Source organism: Lacerta agilis, chromosome 5 (assembly GCF_009819535.1).
Source record: "Lacerta agilis isolate rLacAgi1 chromosome 5, rLacAgi1.pri, whole genome shotgun sequence".
Classification (NCBI taxonomy): Eukaryota; Metazoa; Chordata; class Lepidosauria; order Squamata; family Lacertidae; genus Lacerta; species Lacerta agilis.
The window spans coordinates 92,538,831-92,556,682 of NC_046316.1; the positions used below are offsets into that span (position 1 = coordinate 92,538,831).

General features: G+C 44.4%; 1 protein-coding gene across 1 annotated transcript in view; it reads right to left on the reverse strand.

Moving 5' to 3' along the window:
• The window catches only part of TFRC (transferrin receptor), a 22,232-nt gene continuing 4,380 nt past the window's right edge, over positions 1-17,852 (reverse strand). The window contains exons 2-19 of the mRNA XM_033150905.1: positions 15,712-15,770; positions 14,411-14,624; positions 13,140-13,359; positions 12,884-13,012; positions 12,352-12,442; positions 11,181-11,303; positions 10,617-10,715; positions 10,244-10,383; positions 9,479-9,645; positions 8,583-8,702; positions 8,406-8,491; positions 8,256-8,319; positions 6,909-6,976; positions 6,547-6,593; positions 5,738-5,819; positions 5,140-5,373; positions 4,340-4,480; positions 1-2,989 (exon numbers count right to left, since the gene is read on the reverse strand). Coding sequence (XP_033006796.1) covers positions 2,747-2,989; positions 4,340-4,480; positions 5,140-5,373; positions 5,738-5,819; positions 6,547-6,593; positions 6,909-6,976; positions 8,256-8,319; positions 8,406-8,491; positions 8,583-8,702; positions 9,479-9,645; positions 10,244-10,383; positions 10,617-10,715; positions 11,181-11,303; positions 12,352-12,442; positions 12,884-13,012; positions 13,140-13,359; positions 14,411-14,624; positions 15,712-15,744 — 2,301 coding nt within the window. The 5' untranslated portion in view covers positions 15,745-15,770 and the 3' untranslated portion in view covers positions 1-2,746. The remainder of the gene's footprint in view (positions 2,990-4,339; positions 4,481-5,139; positions 5,374-5,737; positions 5,820-6,546; positions 6,594-6,908; positions 6,977-8,255; positions 8,320-8,405; positions 8,492-8,582; positions 8,703-9,478; positions 9,646-10,243; positions 10,384-10,616; positions 10,716-11,180; positions 11,304-12,351; positions 12,443-12,883; positions 13,013-13,139; positions 13,360-14,410; positions 14,625-15,711; positions 15,771-17,852) is intronic.

Here is a 17,852-nt window from a genome sequence, read left to right on the forward strand (position 1 = left end):
ATTCTTCCTTGTTCTTTATTGACAGTCAAGTCTTGCAGTTCTCATCAGCCATAACACCAAGATTACAACCCCCAACTCTAAATAATCTCATAGCACAACAGCACAAAGCACAAATTTCAGAGATACACATAGCTTATATATTTGAGATTCAGTTCAATTTCCCCCCAGTAACTATGTCTACGCTTTATTACCCACCCAAGATGCATGCAGCGCTATGGGAAGACCGCTACTACTTGGATGACCCGGCTGCATTCACAGGCCTCATGAAACGGAGGGAAGAAAACCACGCATGGGAAATTACCAAGCTAGATTTTTTTCACTCACACACAAAAGGTTTGAAATGTAATTGACTTTATCTACACCAGCTTTAACCAACCTGGTGGTGCCCTCCAGCTGTTTTTAAACTACAATCCCCATGAGTCCCTGGAGCTGCAGGCATTACCAAGTTGGGTAAAGTTGGGGTAAACAGAACTACAATGTGGAAGAGAGTTTACAAGAACACATGACTTTCCATCCTTGTGCCCAGCTCATCCAGCTTTCTCCAGCACAAAGCATGAAATCCCAGTGTGCGGAAGCTGCTCATTTAAGCAAAGAGCCTTAAAAGCAGCACTTTACGAAGAGTATAGAAAGCATCTTTATCAGCCTGAGTTTTTGGAGAGCCAGAAAACGCAGCTTGTTTCTGTTGAGGAATATCTAAAGGGATGTTCCCACAGATGTCTGTACCAGATTTTTGTACCAGAAGCCAAGTAAAAAAAGTGAAGTGCAACAATCACAGTAGATTCAGTTATTTCAGTGCAGGCAACTGATCAGAATCATCCACTCAAGCTCTTGAAGCATTCCCAACTGACACCCACATTTTAACACAAATTTCTTTATAGCCATAAGCAACTCTTATATACATTCATCCAGCCATTTCTTGAAGTCTTAGAAGTAGATTTGAGCAAAAAAGAAGAGGAGAAAGAAGTGTCAGGCTTCACCAAGAGTCAGCAAAAGCCCACTGCTCAGTTGTCTCCAAGGTTCTCAGCAATATAAAACTAGTTGTGGCAGCCGATTACTACTCTGGCCTTGCTCACAGTGTGGCAAGAGCCACTAAACTAGTTATTGCATCCAGCACAAAGCGAGACCAGACAAAGACAGACAGTTGCAGATGTTTGAATATACATGTTAGATACTAACGATCATGCTCTGCAGGTGTTATTGCATGGTGAGCACTTACAAAAAAATTATGGGAAACACTGTCCCCGATAATTAAGACACCCTTAGTGCAACATATGGAGGTCACTGCCTCCGATACAACACTGTGGTAGGCAAAAACTACCTTGTTCTTTAACATTATGGGAGACACTGCTCCCGATAATGTGACCCAAGTTCTCATGATACATCGCAGTGCTGGAAGTTTTGCACAAGAGCTGCTGTTGGATTCAAGCACAGCTCAACACAAGCCTGCAATGGTTTGCATCAGCCTAAACACAACCAGTAGTCAGAGGACTGATGGAAAGCCCAAATGATGGGGCTCCAGATCTACTGAAGCAAAAGGAAATCCCCATCACACACTGGCTGCACCCAGTCAAAGGAAGCTTTTCATTGAAAGGGTCAGGCAGAAGGTGCATCTCACAGCTTTTGCTCTTATCTTCTGAGAGTGAAAAGCACTTCCCGGGATTTCCCCTCACCTGCTTGGACTGCCTGCTCCAAGAGGTGAAACAAAGTCCCTACCCCCTGGAATCCCAAATAATCTTCCGAAGGGATGGTGCTGTTGCAGGCCACTGAAGGCTTGGTGGCAAAAATTCCAGTTATCATGGTTGGATTGTACTAGCAGATGCTGCTTTATCAAAAACGACAGTATAACTGTCATAATTATGGAAGTCACTGCTTCCGATAATTATATTCTGTAGAAAAAACAAATACCATTTATAGTGAACACTGCCACTGATAAATAAATAAATAAATACCTCGATACCAAGTCTGCAGAGTCAGTCTCTCAAACAAGTGCTGCAAGTTAAGACTAGGCCAAGAGACTTCTCGTTTACTGAAAAGGCCTCACAGCAAGGGCTTGAGTGCAACCAGACTCCTCGTAGGGGGAACGGTTATTTTAATTTTAAAATAGTACCATTCAAGGTACTATAGCCTTCATTTCTTTGGCTTGGCCTTCCTTAGTACGGAAAGGAGCAAGTCACAGGAGTTTCACCTGGGACTCTCTCAATTCCTATTGGGAAGGCGAAAGGTTTCATTTTCATTCCCTGCTAGACAGATCTTATGTCAAGGTGTATTGGCTGTATCCCAGAGGCCAAGGGGTCTATGGAAGAGCTTCTGTACCCAGGGGAGATACTTCCTAATAGGATTAAAGACATGGGAGCTTTTAGGCTCACAAGTCACACGGCAACTTTGCTTTAGAAGAGTCTGGGAGGTCAGGTTGAATTCACAAGAATCCAAGAGCCCTTACAATTCTCATGAGTTCAATGCTGTGGTTGCTTTGTGTGCATCCCTTGGAAGAAATGCTTTACTCAGTCCAAGATCAGCCCTCTCAAATTTTGGGTTAGAGAGGCCAGCACATTTTAAAAGGTGAATCTACATATATCTATGTTCTCTGGGTCAGGACATTTTAACTTGCTTGGAATTGCTCAAGTTTCAGCCTGGACAACTAAAAATCCTCTGAAGGCCTAAGGGGACTTTTGTTATGTGCTACTGGTTGAAAAGGAAGGGGTTCCCTGTTGCTGTACTTCAGAATTAACTTTAGCTTTCAACTTTCTCAGAACTCATTGTCTGTGTTCCAGATGTCACCAGAAAGGGCATTTGCAGCACTCTGGATTGTCCAGGTTGCCAGAGCAAGCTGGTTCTTGAACACATCTTCATTGAAGGCGCTCCTGTTTGTCTTCAAGAGACCCAAGTGGTCCAGCATCACCTGGAGAGTGTGGGAGCCAGAACCAAAGAAGATGTGCCGGAGAGGAGTGTCTTTTGGAGAGACGTACGGGGAGAGGAAGTTGTACTCCACCTTAAGAGGAGAGAAGCACAAGTGAAAAAGAGCTCTGGGATTAGGCAACCCTGACAGGTGGAAACACCCTCTGAATTGCTGGTGGCTTGTGGAAACCAGCAGAGTATGCGGAGCCCCAGCAGAGTCTTCAGACATTTCCCTCTTCCAGCAGAGGAGCTTTTTCCAGAGTCTCTAGGTAAGTAAGGGAAAAACTCCTTTCCCACACAGTTCAAAGTGTTTGTCTCTAGACACAAGACAAAGCTAAACACTACTAGCTACTCTAGACAGTTCTTCTGGTCTTTGAAGTAAAAATGCATATGCACAGATCCACTAATAGAGGTTCCCAACATTTGACCTACCGCCTAATTTTCAGGAGAAAAATTACTCAGTGCCCCCCGGAAATCTACCTTCTTAGGCAAACCAACAGAAAGATGCAGTGACAATTTGTGTTCTTTTATCCTATATAATAAAGTCCAAGTGTCTCTGCGTCCAGTCCCTGTGTCCGTGGGTTTGCGCTATTGCACTTGTGCCCCACGGACAGCCGTTGGGACTTGGAACGCAGAGACACTTTGGGACGCGCCGGCGCTGGGAACGGGAGAGAGCAGGAGACTGAGCAGCCACTGCGGCATCGCACTGCCAGGGACTTGCAGCCACTGAGGAGCTCGCGGCGCCGGGGCTTGTGGGCAGCTCTCGCCTTGCCGCCCTTTCTCCCGCTCCCGGGGGAGACGCAGCTTCCATCCCCCGTTGCCAAGGAAACGGTCCAGGGGAGAGATGCCAGAGTACAGGCGTCCCCCGCCCGCGGATCCCGCGTGCCGCCCGGCAAAAACGGCAATGCTTAGCCCCCCCCCCGCGTGAGAGGGAGTAACGTCGTCCGCTGGCCTGGAGCGAGAGGGAGGTGATGGTGGGTGTGGCCGCGGAGAGGCCACACCTCTCCTCCGGGGATCCCCGCCCACTTTCTTTCCCCATCTTGAGGGCCTGTGAGGGGGCTTCGAGGGCAGGGAAAATGGGGATGAGGAGCGGGGTGGGGGGAGCCCTGTTCTAGCGCCCGTTAATTTAACTGGTTTAAACCACTAGTATATCTATATTTCTACCTACATTGTACAACATAGTAAAGAAAGATGACCAATATTTATGGATTCTAGACTAGCTGATTAGATCAGAGGGACGATGTACAGAGTTGACTACTCCTAGCTTATGGTTATCATGGATTCGGGCTCTTAGCCTTGTCATTGTAATTTGCACAGGGGATTGATCAGATTCCAACAGGTCATCAGGTTCTTCTGCTATTCACTCCACCAGGGTTTACAAAATCTCTCAGAAAAGGCTCCCTCAAGATTCTCACACCTTTGGGGAGGAAGGCAAACAACTCACTTTCATGATCCTGTCATTCAAAGCACGACAAGCAGCCTTGTTGGTGAGGTCGGTGTTTCTGATATCTTGTGTGAGGGTGCTTGTAGCTCGGTTGAAGTCTCCACGGGCAACCATCAGCCACTGTTGGCCCAAGCCCATATTCTGCAAGCAAAGACAGTAGGCAAGTATTTTATGCAATATTTGAAATGGGTGGTAAAAGAACAATTTTCTCCCTTATGCTCCTTTGGGAATCCTCCTCACCTGTGCTGAACACTAGTAAAGGGACCCCTGACCGTTAGGTCCAGTTGTGTCCGACTCTGGGGTTGCTGCGCTCATCTCGTTTTATTGGCCGAGGGAGCCGGAGTACAGCTTCTGGGTCATGTGGCCAGGATGACTAAGCCGCTTCTGGTGAACCAGAGCAGTGCGTGGAAACGCCGTTTACCTTCCCGCTGGAGCGGTACCTATTTATCTACTTGCACTTTGACGTGCTTTCGAACTGCTAGGTGGGCAGGAGCAGGGACTCGAACTGCTGACCTTCTGATCAGCAAGCCCTAGGGCTCTGTGGTTTAACCCACAGCGCCACCTGTGTCCCAAGCTCTCCTGTTAGGGCCCAAATAAGTTCAAAATGCAACCCACTGTTGGTGGTCCCCACTGATCCACTATAGATGAATGTCTATCCCTATAGACATTTGTCTCCATTAACCCTACCCAGTGCCAGAAACCACTGTGAACACCACAAGTGCTGCAGCAAGACCAGGCACGCCAATGCAAATCTGAAACAAAGCCCCCCTTCCCCAGCACCTCTTGGTATTTTGCACTACCTGCATCTCTTTCCGGTATGGAACTATCTTCCCTATAAGGTCACGCAGCTTGTTATTGTAGCTCTCGTAGTCCAGGTACAGTTCGTGGTCATGCGTCATCCTCAGAGCTATACGACCAGCGATTTCAGCTGCTTTGCGGATTGTATTTTCCAGTTCAGCAATGGGGGTGAAACTCCTGAACAGGTTGTCCAGATTGTCTAATTGGGTGTCAAGGAAGCGATACCCTTTCCCATCCTGCAAGAAGTAAACCGAGTAAGATTCTTTGCCCAGTGCTCTACACTTCCCAAATGGTTTCTCTCATCCATTTGAAATACTTCACATTGTCCTAGCAAGTCTTCCACATTTGGAAGACAGAACAGTGCAGGTTATTGTCAATTAGCAAGCCAGTGAAGGATCAAATTCAGGAGGTGGTTGCAACCTGCCTCCATGATTTGGCTTACATTTTAAAATCTGAATGGGCCTTCTGCATAATTGACTGCTCCAGTCAAATTCTCCCAAGAGTAGGTATTGTGCCCTGCTGTGGCTATTCGGTAATTTTCAAGAGGTAGCATATAGATGAGCTTGGGCTAGGAAAGCAGAACAGCATTAACCAACTTACATCACAGAAGTGGAATGAAATAGATGGTATCCCAGAGTAGGACAGAAAAGGAAAGGCTGCGTCATCAATACGAAACGGGACCCTGCAAAAGGAGAAGTTTTCAGCTGCTGTGCTCAGCATCGGAGAGTCTCATACTTCAACAGAGGATAGAAAAGCTAAACAGAATCCCAAGGTCACATGGGTCACTGCAAGGTATACATGGCGGTGCCTATGCTCCAATTCTCAGGAAGCACCACAGAATGATACACATCGCACACAGTTCAGCTTTTGCTGAGAGCACATTTCTAGCTCTTGGTAAGAGCATATTTCTTGCTTTTTGGGTTGCAGAAGTTTGTACAGTTGTACCTTGATTTTTGAACAGAAAGCGTCCCGGAAGTTCGTTTGACTTCCAAAACGTTTGGAAACCAAGGCACAGCTTCCGATTGCGCAGGCGCGCCGGAAACAATTGTGGAAGCCCCATCAGACATTCGGCTTCCAAAAGAAGTTCAAAAACCGGAACATTCACTTCCAGGTTTCAATCATTCGGGAGCCGAAATGTACAAGTACCAAAGTGTTCGACAACCAAGTTATTGTCAGATGCCTGCCCTGTTGCCCAAGAAAAAGCACTGGCAAGGTAAGAACCAATGTTCTGATGATGTAAATTGACATCTTTTTTTATGCCAGATCTCAAGGCAGCCTTGGAGATGAGCAGAAGAAGCAAAACTGATGCCCATCTGCTGCGGATGGAACAGAGCAGCTACTACAGGTCGTTATACTATCAGGACCAAAAGGATTTCCCACTCCAGCCACACTTCTGTAATGATACTTACTCTTTTCTGGCCAAAGTGGAACGAAGATCAGTTGACGACACAGTAATCTAAAAGTGAATAAAAGATGCACATTTCAATAAAACCTCCCCCAGATAAAGTACAGTCTTCCACCCCTTCGTCTAAAGACTCTATTGTTCTGCAAAATTCTGAAGGATGCTTTGTTGTCAACAGGTATTCCCAGCCACTTTTGCCATCAAAGAGCTTGATTGAGGTAGCAAGACTCATACATATGGCTTTGGAGTGTTTCTTGTGCTTCTGATCAAGACCCTCTGTGAGGGGTAACAGAACATGGCCCCAGTACCAAGTTTATGGTTCAGTTTCTTCCAGGTCACTGCCTGCAATTTTCAAGAGATGATACTCACTCCTGAGACTGCATCTTCCAACAACCTTTTCAACATGGGGCTGGCAGAGAACCTGAAGTCCCTTGAGCCTGTGGGGCACAATTTAAAAGCATAAGTTCAGGGCCTACTGTGATGGACTGTGGCTATACATCTTCACTTCCATTTTAATTTCAACAAAGTACATCATCATTATCAGCCTTTGGGGTGGAGAGGTGGTGTTTACCTGCAAGCTCTAGTTACACATCTCAGGTGCAAGGAAGCTGAGTTTTTTCCTTTTCGCAAAAAACTAAGAAACAAGGACACTAAATGCTTCCCAGTAGTAATGTACGGAAGTGAGAGCTGGACCATCAAGAAGGCTGATCACCGAAGAATTGATGGTTTTGAATTATGGTGCTGGAGGAGACTCTTGAGAGTCCCATGGACTGCAAGAAGATCAAACCTATCTATTCTCAAAGAAATCAGCCCTGAGTGCTCACTAGAAGGACAGATCCTGAAGTTGAGGCTCCAGTACTTTGGCCACCTCATGAGAAGAGAAGACTCCCTAGAAAAGACCCTGATGCTGGGAAAGATGGAGGGCACAAGGAGAAGGGGACGACAGAGGACGAGATGGTTGGACAGTGTTCTCAAAGCTACTAACATGAGTTTGGCCAAACTGCGAGAGGCAGTGAAGGATAGGCGTGCCTGGCGTGCTCTGGTCCATGGGGTCACGAAGAGTCGGACACGACTGAACGACAACAAAAATGCTTCTTAACTAATACCTCAAGGAAGGAAGGAGGGTGCAACTGGTATAACTGTAAGGGACAAGCTTCATGTCCCATAGGACTTTTGCATGATGCTGCCATAATAATGAGGTTGAAGCAGGAGCATTTGTAGGTTTTCATCTTACAACATCCAATGTCTTTTCCACCTGCATTTTCTCTACATGGGAGAAAATGCAAGAACAGGATGCTGGGACACTGGCCTGATCCAGCAAACTCTTCTTAGGCTATTATGGAAGTTAGTTCTAGGGAACTGTTAAAGGCCACAGCCCCCACCCCAACTGGCTGAATTTCAGTAAATCGAAGTGGCAAAGATCTCCAAGGGAAGTTTAGCCTCAAAGTGCGTTTTTTGTCCAATGGGCAAAAGAGAAACCAAGAGTTTAGTGCCTTCAGTCTTTTGCTCCGATCTGGTCTAGAAAATGACCAGGATCGTTTCCTCCCCCTCCCCCCGTGTAACGCAAGACACCCACCCTTCTTAAGATTGTTTTGGACAAATCTGTTGTACACATTTATCCAATTTATATTATCCAACTTAATCATCAAATCCCATTTACAGTATTAAATTTACAGGGAACGCCCTTTATCACATGCAATCTTTAATGACAATTACCCGAAACTGCTGCATCCAAGTTGATATACGCAACCGCCTTCATGTGGAGAGATGAGGAATAGCCCTGAAGAGAGTAAGGAAACAGCAGCAATTAGCTATTTGCATGATATGGCTGTTCTGAACTGACCGATACATTGGAGCCGAACTTACCTCCAGCCATTCTGTGGCACCGACAGCTCCAAAGGCTCCAGCACTCCAACTGGCAAATACAATACTCCGGCGGGGCTTGTACCCATCTGCAAAGAGGAGAGGGGACAGCTACTGTATCCAGCTCTATATTCATGCCAAAGAATCCCTTTTGTAGATGCTCAGTGCCAATCTCCTTACCAATTTTCACGATGTCAGAGAGTGTTTTGGCAAGCTGTAGAAGCAGGGCGGTTCCTACACCAGCCTTTACAACTCCAGGCCCCCAGGAATCACGCTGGGCTCCAATGATTACATACCGATCTGCAAGACAGGGATCAACCGTTAGTTCTCCATTCTGCGATTCTGATAGAGGCTCTAAGGGTATGCTTCACAAACATTGTGTTATGGTACACACCAGTGCCTTGCAAGTAATTCAGCTGAAGACTTGGGGACTAGCCTATGCCTTTATCCTAGTATATTATGCAGCTCAACCTTCTGCTCAACAGCACCAAACTACAATGTGTGGATGCATTACAGTATCTCTTAGTCAGTTATTTCACTACCAAACAGGGATAATGCATTCAATGGATCATCTTGCTAGGCTGCTTCATGTTAGTCACCTTGCAGTATTTCCATTACAGGTATCATCATCCTGGGAGTCTGGAACGTGCTCTGTTATTGAACAAAGGCTGGGAAAGCAGTTTGGCATGCTGCCCACACAGCATCTCTGTACAGTGGTACCTCGGGTTACGTACCTGATTCGTTCCAGGGTGCCCTTCGCACCCCAAAAAGTCTGTAACCCGAGTGGCGATATCGCGCATGGGCAGAAGTGTGATATCGCGCTTCTGCGCATGCGCACACCGCACAGAGCGCTTCTGTGTGTGCAGCAAAACCCAGAAGTAAACACTTCCGGGTTTGCTGCGTTCGCAACCCGAGGTACGACTGTAGATCATTTGCAGAGTAGGGAGTGGGCCGAATGCCCATCAAGGTCCTTCCCAATGCCATGAAGGAGATCTGAATCGCAAAATATTAAGAAATGAACTAAGCAACACCAATCCTTCCCTTTTACACCTGCAACAGAATGGCAAAGCTTTTACCTTGATCCTCAAAGCCTTTGATCACACCGAAGATGTTTAGGATTTTCTTTTCCACAAGCTCATTGTTCACCCGCAGCGTCACATTTCTTCCATTAGAATCTGACCGAAGCTTGCAACCAGAAAGTTTTCCTTTCCATGAATCTGGACAGTCTGGCCCTTTCATAGAGCTGAAAAAGAGAGAAAACTAGTTATTAGAAGCACACAGCGCCTCCTACCAAGGTCCTCCTGAAATGACAGTCCTAATAACCAAATTCTGGACTCTTGGCGATTTAAATCACCAAAGGAATTCAGCAAGCAGCTTTACTGGGCCTAACATACTGTTTATTTCTACTGGTAGAGATAGTCCTAGAAAGCACAAAACTTCCTCACATCACAGTCAGCAGCTTTGGACTATAGGGAGGCACCTACTTCCAATCAGCTATAGAGCATTACAGCTTCTGCCTAGCAGAGTGCAAGGAGTAACTTGTCAGGAAGAAGGCTGTCCCTCTCCCCAAAATGCTGCTATGTTGTAGGAATTCCTAGTCAGGAATATGTGGCATTGCTATCATTCAGGTGTCAGGCAAACACATTTTTGCCAGGCATTATAGCAGCTTTAATCCAGTAAACTTCCATCTGTTTTTGAAGGAGAGGGTGGTTTTTTTTTTGGCTGCTCTGATTTGGGTTTTTAAAAACTGAATACCATCCTTAAATCTGCTAACAGTGGCTCTTGAGAAAGGGTACTAACTATGATTAGCTCAACTTGAGGGGAGGGGAGAGTATGTTTACCTGAATATTTTTTCTGCAGCAGATCTTGAAATGGTTTGTACTGGAATGCGTGGGAGGCCTGAGGATTCAACTGGGGGAAACTGAGTATGGTTGAAAGATGGAAATCCAGGAGTAAAAGGATCTCCTGTCCCAAGGTGAGCCTGCCAAGGTAAAATCAAAGAATTATATGAAAAATGGAGACCAAAAAGCAGTTCAAACAGGTCTATTTCAGGGCATTGACAAGTTAAAAGGGTGGGATTATGTCTCTGTTTGCTCGAGGAAGCTATTTGTCTTTGTCTTTCATTTGCTGTGCTAGGCAGGCTCCAGAATCCATCTAGGAGGCATGCAGAAGAGGCACTCACATTCACCCAAGGAGGTATAGGAAACCACTCACATGTCCAAATAGGGAAGTGTGGTCTCCAAGGCCTGGATAGTCAGCTGGATCTGGGTATATCAAGACTCCTACAGCACCCATCTTCTTGGCATTTGCCACCTAGGAGGAAGCGTTTAGCATATTTACTAACAAAATTGTGCCAAAGCAAACAGTAAAATATTAAATTGAACTGATCAATTAGTAGAGCCATTCCATTGTGACCATTGCCCAGTAGCTATAAAAGCTCTACAGCCCACCATGTAGTCATTTTTCTGTGCTTTTGTCCTTTCACAGTCATAGTGGCACATATGCTTTTATCAAGTAGTGGCTAGACTTTTTTTTGCAGAGCACAAGAATGACCTGGGAAGCACCAGGTAGATCATAGAGTTCAATTTGGCCCAGGGGATGGTGTCTGTTGCATGTCCATTCTGGAGACAGTGCCAGCTAGTGAGTCCTAAGCATTCATGACACATGCAAAAGAGATGGGAGTTGAACAGGGAACTGGAAGAGCCACCACAGGCTCCCTACAAATTCCTTTATCAGGCAGAATCTTTACTGGTCCTGTCTTAAAAGCAGAAAACTTACTTTTTCAGAAAAAGCAATTTCTCCAGCTCTCATAAGGATCACTGTTCCAGTTAAGTCGACATTTTTCTGCAGCAGTTGATAGAAGTCTTCATTGCGCCCATAGTTGGCATAAACAGGTTTTCCCTATAAAAGAGCCATTAAGCGACAAACTAATCTTACTGCATCTCCTTTCAAGCAGACCACAAAATTGCACATTAGAAAGACCTTCCTGAGCTATGATGTAGAACGGTTCTTGTTTCATCCCCAGAGATCTTAAAGCATCTCAGGCAGCATGACTGAGAAAATGTATCCAAACCAACTGTCTAAGCAAAGCATAAGGTCCAACCCCTGGCCCAACAGAAAGAGTAACAGTGTGCTTTGAATATTTCCTAAGGCCTGGAGATCTTCCTTGATTGTATCCACTTCTTGACGTGAGAAGGGATGGGACAGTTAGGACTAGTGTTCTACATGCTAGACATTGACTTATACAGTGGAACCCCGGGTTACGTACCTCCCGTGCTACGGATGTTTGAGTTGCGAACGCCCGCAACCCGGAAGTGTTTCCGGAGCACGCACAACCCCCAGATGCGCATAAGCGCTAAAATCACGCTTCTTCCAGGTTTTTTGTTTTCTTTCATGCGTTCATGTTATGCACGCCCATGTAACGTACCGCGACCTGGAACGGATCGCTTACGTAACCCGGGGTATCATTAAAGATGAAGTTTTGTTTCCAGGTAACATACTGAGTTACTGTAAGTCTAGACCAGTGGTTCCCAAACCGGTTGTTGTTTTTTTTTGCCATGCCCCACCTAAGCATCTCTAAAATCCTGATGCCCCCACCCCAAGCCTAAAAGGCCATTAACTGTTAATAACTCATTCTCGAATTGCCCTCAAAAATCAAATTACCCCCCTTGGGAGCCATAGGTCTCGACCAGGCATCCCCAACCTGCGGCCCTCCAGATGTTTTAGCCTACAACTCCCATGATCCCTAGGTAACAGGACCAGTGGTCAGGGATGGTGGGAATTGGGAATTGTAGTCCAAAACATCTGGAGGGCCGAAGGTTGGGGATGCCTGGTCTAGACAATCGCAAATCAGCTTACTGGCCAAAGCAAGTTTTAATTAATGTACAGACTAGCATGCCACTATGTTGAAAGCAGAACTTCAGGTACCTAACAAGCCAAGCCAACTTACAGAAACAGCTGTACTTTCACTGTATGCTACATAAGCTTGAGGAATCTCCAAATCTTCACTTGGATTTTCCAGGGAAACTACATTCTGAGATCTAAGAAAGAAAAATAGCAGTCAATCAGAGCATTAACACAGAATTTTAAAATGTTTTTAGTCCCAGTTACACAACTAAGGGCTGCACATATCCTGGACCATCTATCAGTCTTCGGGGAACTTTGAAATGCAAGCATGTGCTAGCTTTTACTGGTTACGGCTAACCCTGTGACCACTACCCTAGGACCAGGAGGACAACAGCAGAAATTACAGCCTTAAGATCAATTTGAACCTGGACCTTACTACACAGGAAGTCTGTTCTCCTTTTCTAATATGTGAATATTCACTTCCTGTGTTTTGGGTTCCCACATTGGGTAAATTCTCAGATCTGCCAACCAAGTTATACTGCAGACACCTTGTTGACAGCTTCATATAGAATCAGCTCTTTTGTTTGAGACTGACCAGAGGAGCTCTGATACTGAAGAACTGAAGCAGCACATACCCTGGGGTCTGCAGCCTGACGTAGTGCTCATCATTCCAGACTTTATCCAACTTGAATTTCTCAAAATCTTGATGAATGACATTGGCTAGGTTCTCATCTCCTGGACTGCCAGCATCAGAAGAGACTGGCCTGAACACAGAGGTATTTCAGTCAAGTTATGTTTCCAGAAGCCAAGCATTGCAGCCAGCCATTATTTTGTGTCTACTGAAATGCTCTTTTAGAAAGGATTTTTTAGAAGGTTTCTAAAGAAGCTTACTCGATTTTATCTCCGAGAGTTGCATAGCGCAGCCTGGTTGACAACTTGCTTTTGAGGTCACCCCAGTATAGCACAGGTTCAGGTGCCGGTTCCTCAGGTTCAGGTGTGTCATCATCAGACTCGGGTGTACATCGATAGCTATGACATGGTTCAACACCATCCTCACATTTTTTCATTGCCTGTATCCTTCCACGGAAACTCAGGTAGCCAATTAGGAATCCTGTTTGTGTAGATTTATTCATTGTACTTTGTTTATATACCACCTTTCTTAAACAAAAACAACACCTCAAGGTGGTTTACAAATCAAAAACCAATACAAAATAAAATGCAATATGCTATACACAAATACAGTGGTATCTTGGTTCTCAAACAACTTGGAACCCAAACACTGCAAACCCGCAAGTGTTCCAGTTTGCGAACTTTTCAGAAGCCATACGTGCTCCATTTTGAGTGTTACGCTTCTGTTTTGAGTATTATGCTGACGATTTGAGTGCCACGCTTCCATTTTGAGTGTTACGCTGAGGTCTGTCTTTTTTTGCTATTTATTTTGCCTTTTGTGTGTGATTGTGTGGAACCCAGTTCAGCTACTGATTGACTGATTGTGTGACTGCAGTACATTGTTTATTGCTTTCATTTTACAGATCACTGGTCTCGTTAAATAGAAAAATTCATGTTAAATTGCTGTTTTAGGGGTTGTTTTAAAAGTCTGGAATGGATTAATCCATTTTGCATTACTTTCTGTGGGAAAGCACACCTTGCTTTTGGAATGGACTTCTGGAACGGATTAAGTTTGAAAACCAAGATACCAGACTTTCATATAGCATTTCAATTTTACAAATTGAAATAGTTGATGAGTAGATGCTGGCTTTACATATGCAAACGCAAGAAATTCAAAATTCTGAGGAACTTCTAGCATGATCACAGGAGCACCACCAATGGATAAAATTCCCCTCTTCCTTTTTTTTACAATTCCAGCAGAGATCAGGGTGGGTTTTTTAAAGTTTATGAATATTCCTGTGGTTTGATACCATTGTTGTATCATTTTCTCCCCTTTATTTTCCTGTAATGCAGATACTACTGTATATGCCCATAAGTAAATCCTCCCTAGAAGATCTAATACCCATGTGGCACCATTTTAACTTTTAATATACCAAGTTTATTTCTAGGAAACACTGCTGAATTGAGCCTACCGGAGGGAACACATTATTCAGTGTGCCTTGGAAGATACAAAAAGAACAAATTTCTCTGTACTTCTCACCTATTCATCTTACCTATAAGGAAAAGGAGAGCTGCCCCAGTAAGTACACAGCAGAGGTGTCGATTGTTGTTCCTTGGTTTTATTGGTCGGGTATGAAGATGGTCAATTCCTCCATTTTCAATACCTTCCTCATCTTCAGCAGAGAGCTTCATTTCCACATGACTGTTGTCTCCATCTGGCTGTCGAGACAGACTGAAGCGGGTGTATGAGAGGGGCTCTCCTCCAAACTACAAAGAAAAAAGAATTCATCAGAGGTGAATGAAGAGTGCTAATGTTAGAGTGTAAAACAGCTTTATGGCACTTTAAAATCTAACACATTAATTATGGCCTAAGAGTTTGTAGGCTGTGGTTGACTTCATCAGAAGCATCTTATGAAAAGGAATGTAGTTCACAAAAAATTATGCCATAACAAGTTTGCTGATCTTTCAAGATTGCTTTTGCTGCAGTCTGCTAATGTAATAGCCTTGCTGCAAATTAGGTATTTGTAATAATTGAGTATCCGAGATTGGAATAAAATCTGGTACATATGAATAGGAAAAGTAAGTTTGGCTGTTCTTTCCCTAATGTGTATCTTGACTGAATCAAGGAAAGGAGGCACAAATATATAAAACAACATGACATCCAAAGCAAGGACTCACATATTTGGCTTAAAAATAAAATTGGGGGTAGGGCAGCATGCAGTATTTTCGGTTTTCAAGTTACATGCTGCAGAACATAAACCTATCTGGGTTTATGAGATTAACAAACATGACATCATCAGTCCAAGGCATTTACATAGACATGACCCTGCTCGTTCATAACTGGTCATAATTAACCCATGCGTCTATAGGGCTAAGGACCAATCTACATGGGAGGGCTTAGATCTAAGCTCAGCAGTTGAGGAGCTACTTCAGGCATGTACAGGCACAAATACTTGTTTCCATTGAACAACTGGCTATCTACAGTTCATTGTGACCAAGTGGGGTAAATAGCCAGGGGCACTCCTGTCCCCATTATCTCCAGCCTGCATGGCCAATCATCAGGAAAGGTGGGAACTACAGCTTAGCACCACCTGGGAGGCCAGAACAGCATCTCCATAATCAAGAGTGCCATTCAGGTCCAATTCTGCATGCTGGAATGCTTTGATGGTGTTTCCTGCTTGGCAGGGGGTTGGACTGGATGGCCCTTGTGGTCTCTTCCAACTCTATGATTCTATGAACAGTTTTTGCAGACCAAGCTACATGTAAAGACAGGGACTAAGTGGTGCATCAAGGTTTTGGCCAGGGAATTTTTATTATTTGAGTAAACCTGATAATGCAGTTTGATCATCCTTACCATGTTAAATATTGCTTTCCTAGCATGATCCATAGCTGGTCACTCCTTCAGGTACTTAACTGAAACAAAGATGTTTGAAGACATTTTAGCAAAGCAAGGTCTTCTTTAGGACAGTAAAAGCCACATTTATAAGGCACAAGAGTTCTTCCCATCAAAACTAAAAACTGCAGTCACCACTAGAGGCCTCTACAACCACATGGTCAGATTATCTGCAACACTTTGATATACAGGTGCACTGCACTCCATTCTATCTTTATTGAGCCAGATAGTTTTAGGAAATGGCATTTATAAATACTAGCTAGTAGGCAATTTCCAACATGACTACCTGGCTCACTTACCACCTGTTACCCATTGTCAGTGCTGCTCTTCCTGCAGAAAGAGGACACCCTGGCAGCTGCCACAAGCAGTGGCCCTAGCCAGCACCCATTACCAGAGATGCCACAGGACACCAGGCAGCTATTGAAGCCATGCAACAGTGCCATCTCAACTTAAAAGCTGCACCTTTTGTAAACAAGATGCAACTCTGGAATTAATTACAAGGCTAATTCAAGTACTTGTGAGGACATTAAAAGGACCCCTGACAGTTAAGTCTAGTTGCGGAGGGGGTTGCGGTGCTCATCTCGCTTTACAGGCCGAGGGAGCTGGTGTTTGTCCAGTTTTCTGGGTCATGTGGCCAGCATGACTAAGCTGCTTCTAGCGCAACAGAACACCGAAACCAGAGCAGCGCACGGCAACAGAGTTTACCTTCTCGCCAGAGCGGTGCCTATTTATCTACTTGCACTTTCTGGCGTGCTTTCAAACTGCTAGGTTGGCAGAAGCTGGGACCGAGCAACAGGAGCTCACCCCATCGCAGGGATTCGAACCGCCAACCTTGTGATCGGCAAGCCCCAGAGGCTCAGTGGTTTAGACCACAGCACCACCCACGTCCCTTTTAATGAACGGACAATTAAGTAATTTCAATCACTTTTTAATTTAAAAATGGACATGCAAGTATTATGATAGTCCCTTCCCTGGTTCCATTGTTTCAGGGGAAGTCAACTCTTTTCTTTTTCGTTATGTTTGAATACGTATTGTTGTTGTTTTTATTTTTGGAAAATTAATAATTTATACACCTATCTATCTATCTATCTATCTATAAGTATAATTCACATGAAAGGATGCAATTTCTGTGCCGAGTAGCTCAGTTCTGCAGCCATGCCCGCTACTTTCAAGGACTTTCTTGGTGACAGGCTTCACCTGTCACATACAGAGTGGATGACCTTTAACACATCTACATTTAGAAACTGTTACAATTGTTTGTTTAGAGTTCCTATGTAAGCTTGCCCTGAAGTGCCAAGTCTATGTGCATATTTCACTGTGAGTTATTTTAGGGGTGGAAAGGGGAGCTCAAGGATGAAAAATCTTCACAGAAGCCCTAACTAGTAATCTTTTGCTGGTGTTCAGCAATTCACAGCTACTTTATCCTGCATGCCACTGCTATGCTTTTGCATGGCAATTTTCTTGGTGGGCAATAACTGCAGCTGTAGTCATGGTTGAGTTTAGAGGCTTTTCCTTTTTAGTGTGTCTTGTCTTATTGAGTTTTTACTATTTTTTGTTGGGAGCTGCCCAGAGTGTCTGGGGCAACACAGTCAGATGGGCGGCATACAAATAAACTATTATTGCTGATCTGGCTGTTTTATTAGATTGTTTACTAACCAATTCACACTTCGTATGTAGCAATCTCAAGAGTCTATCCGGCTGGACTTTCTCTTTCTTACCACTACCACCAACTATCCTGTAGGAAAGCCTTTTTAAAACAACTAAATGTATTTGAATGGATTCTTGTAAGCTGCTTTGAAAGGACTGTATCATGAGTGGCATGGTATAAATTGTAATAAATAATGCACAATGTAGTTGTGACATGGGATGTTTCAATGCTGTATTTTGATGCCTATTGTGAAATACTTTCTGGGTGGTCCACTGCGGAAAGGCAGCATGCGCATAAAACTAAACTGAAGCTCTATTACCAGTAAAAAGACTCAAACCTACACCCGAACATAAGATTTATCCTTATCAGGCCAAGCTCTTCATTCAGTTGGATCAAGTGGCTCAGATTACAGTTTATTACCTCCAATCCTCCCAACAAGATTTTGATCTTCAAT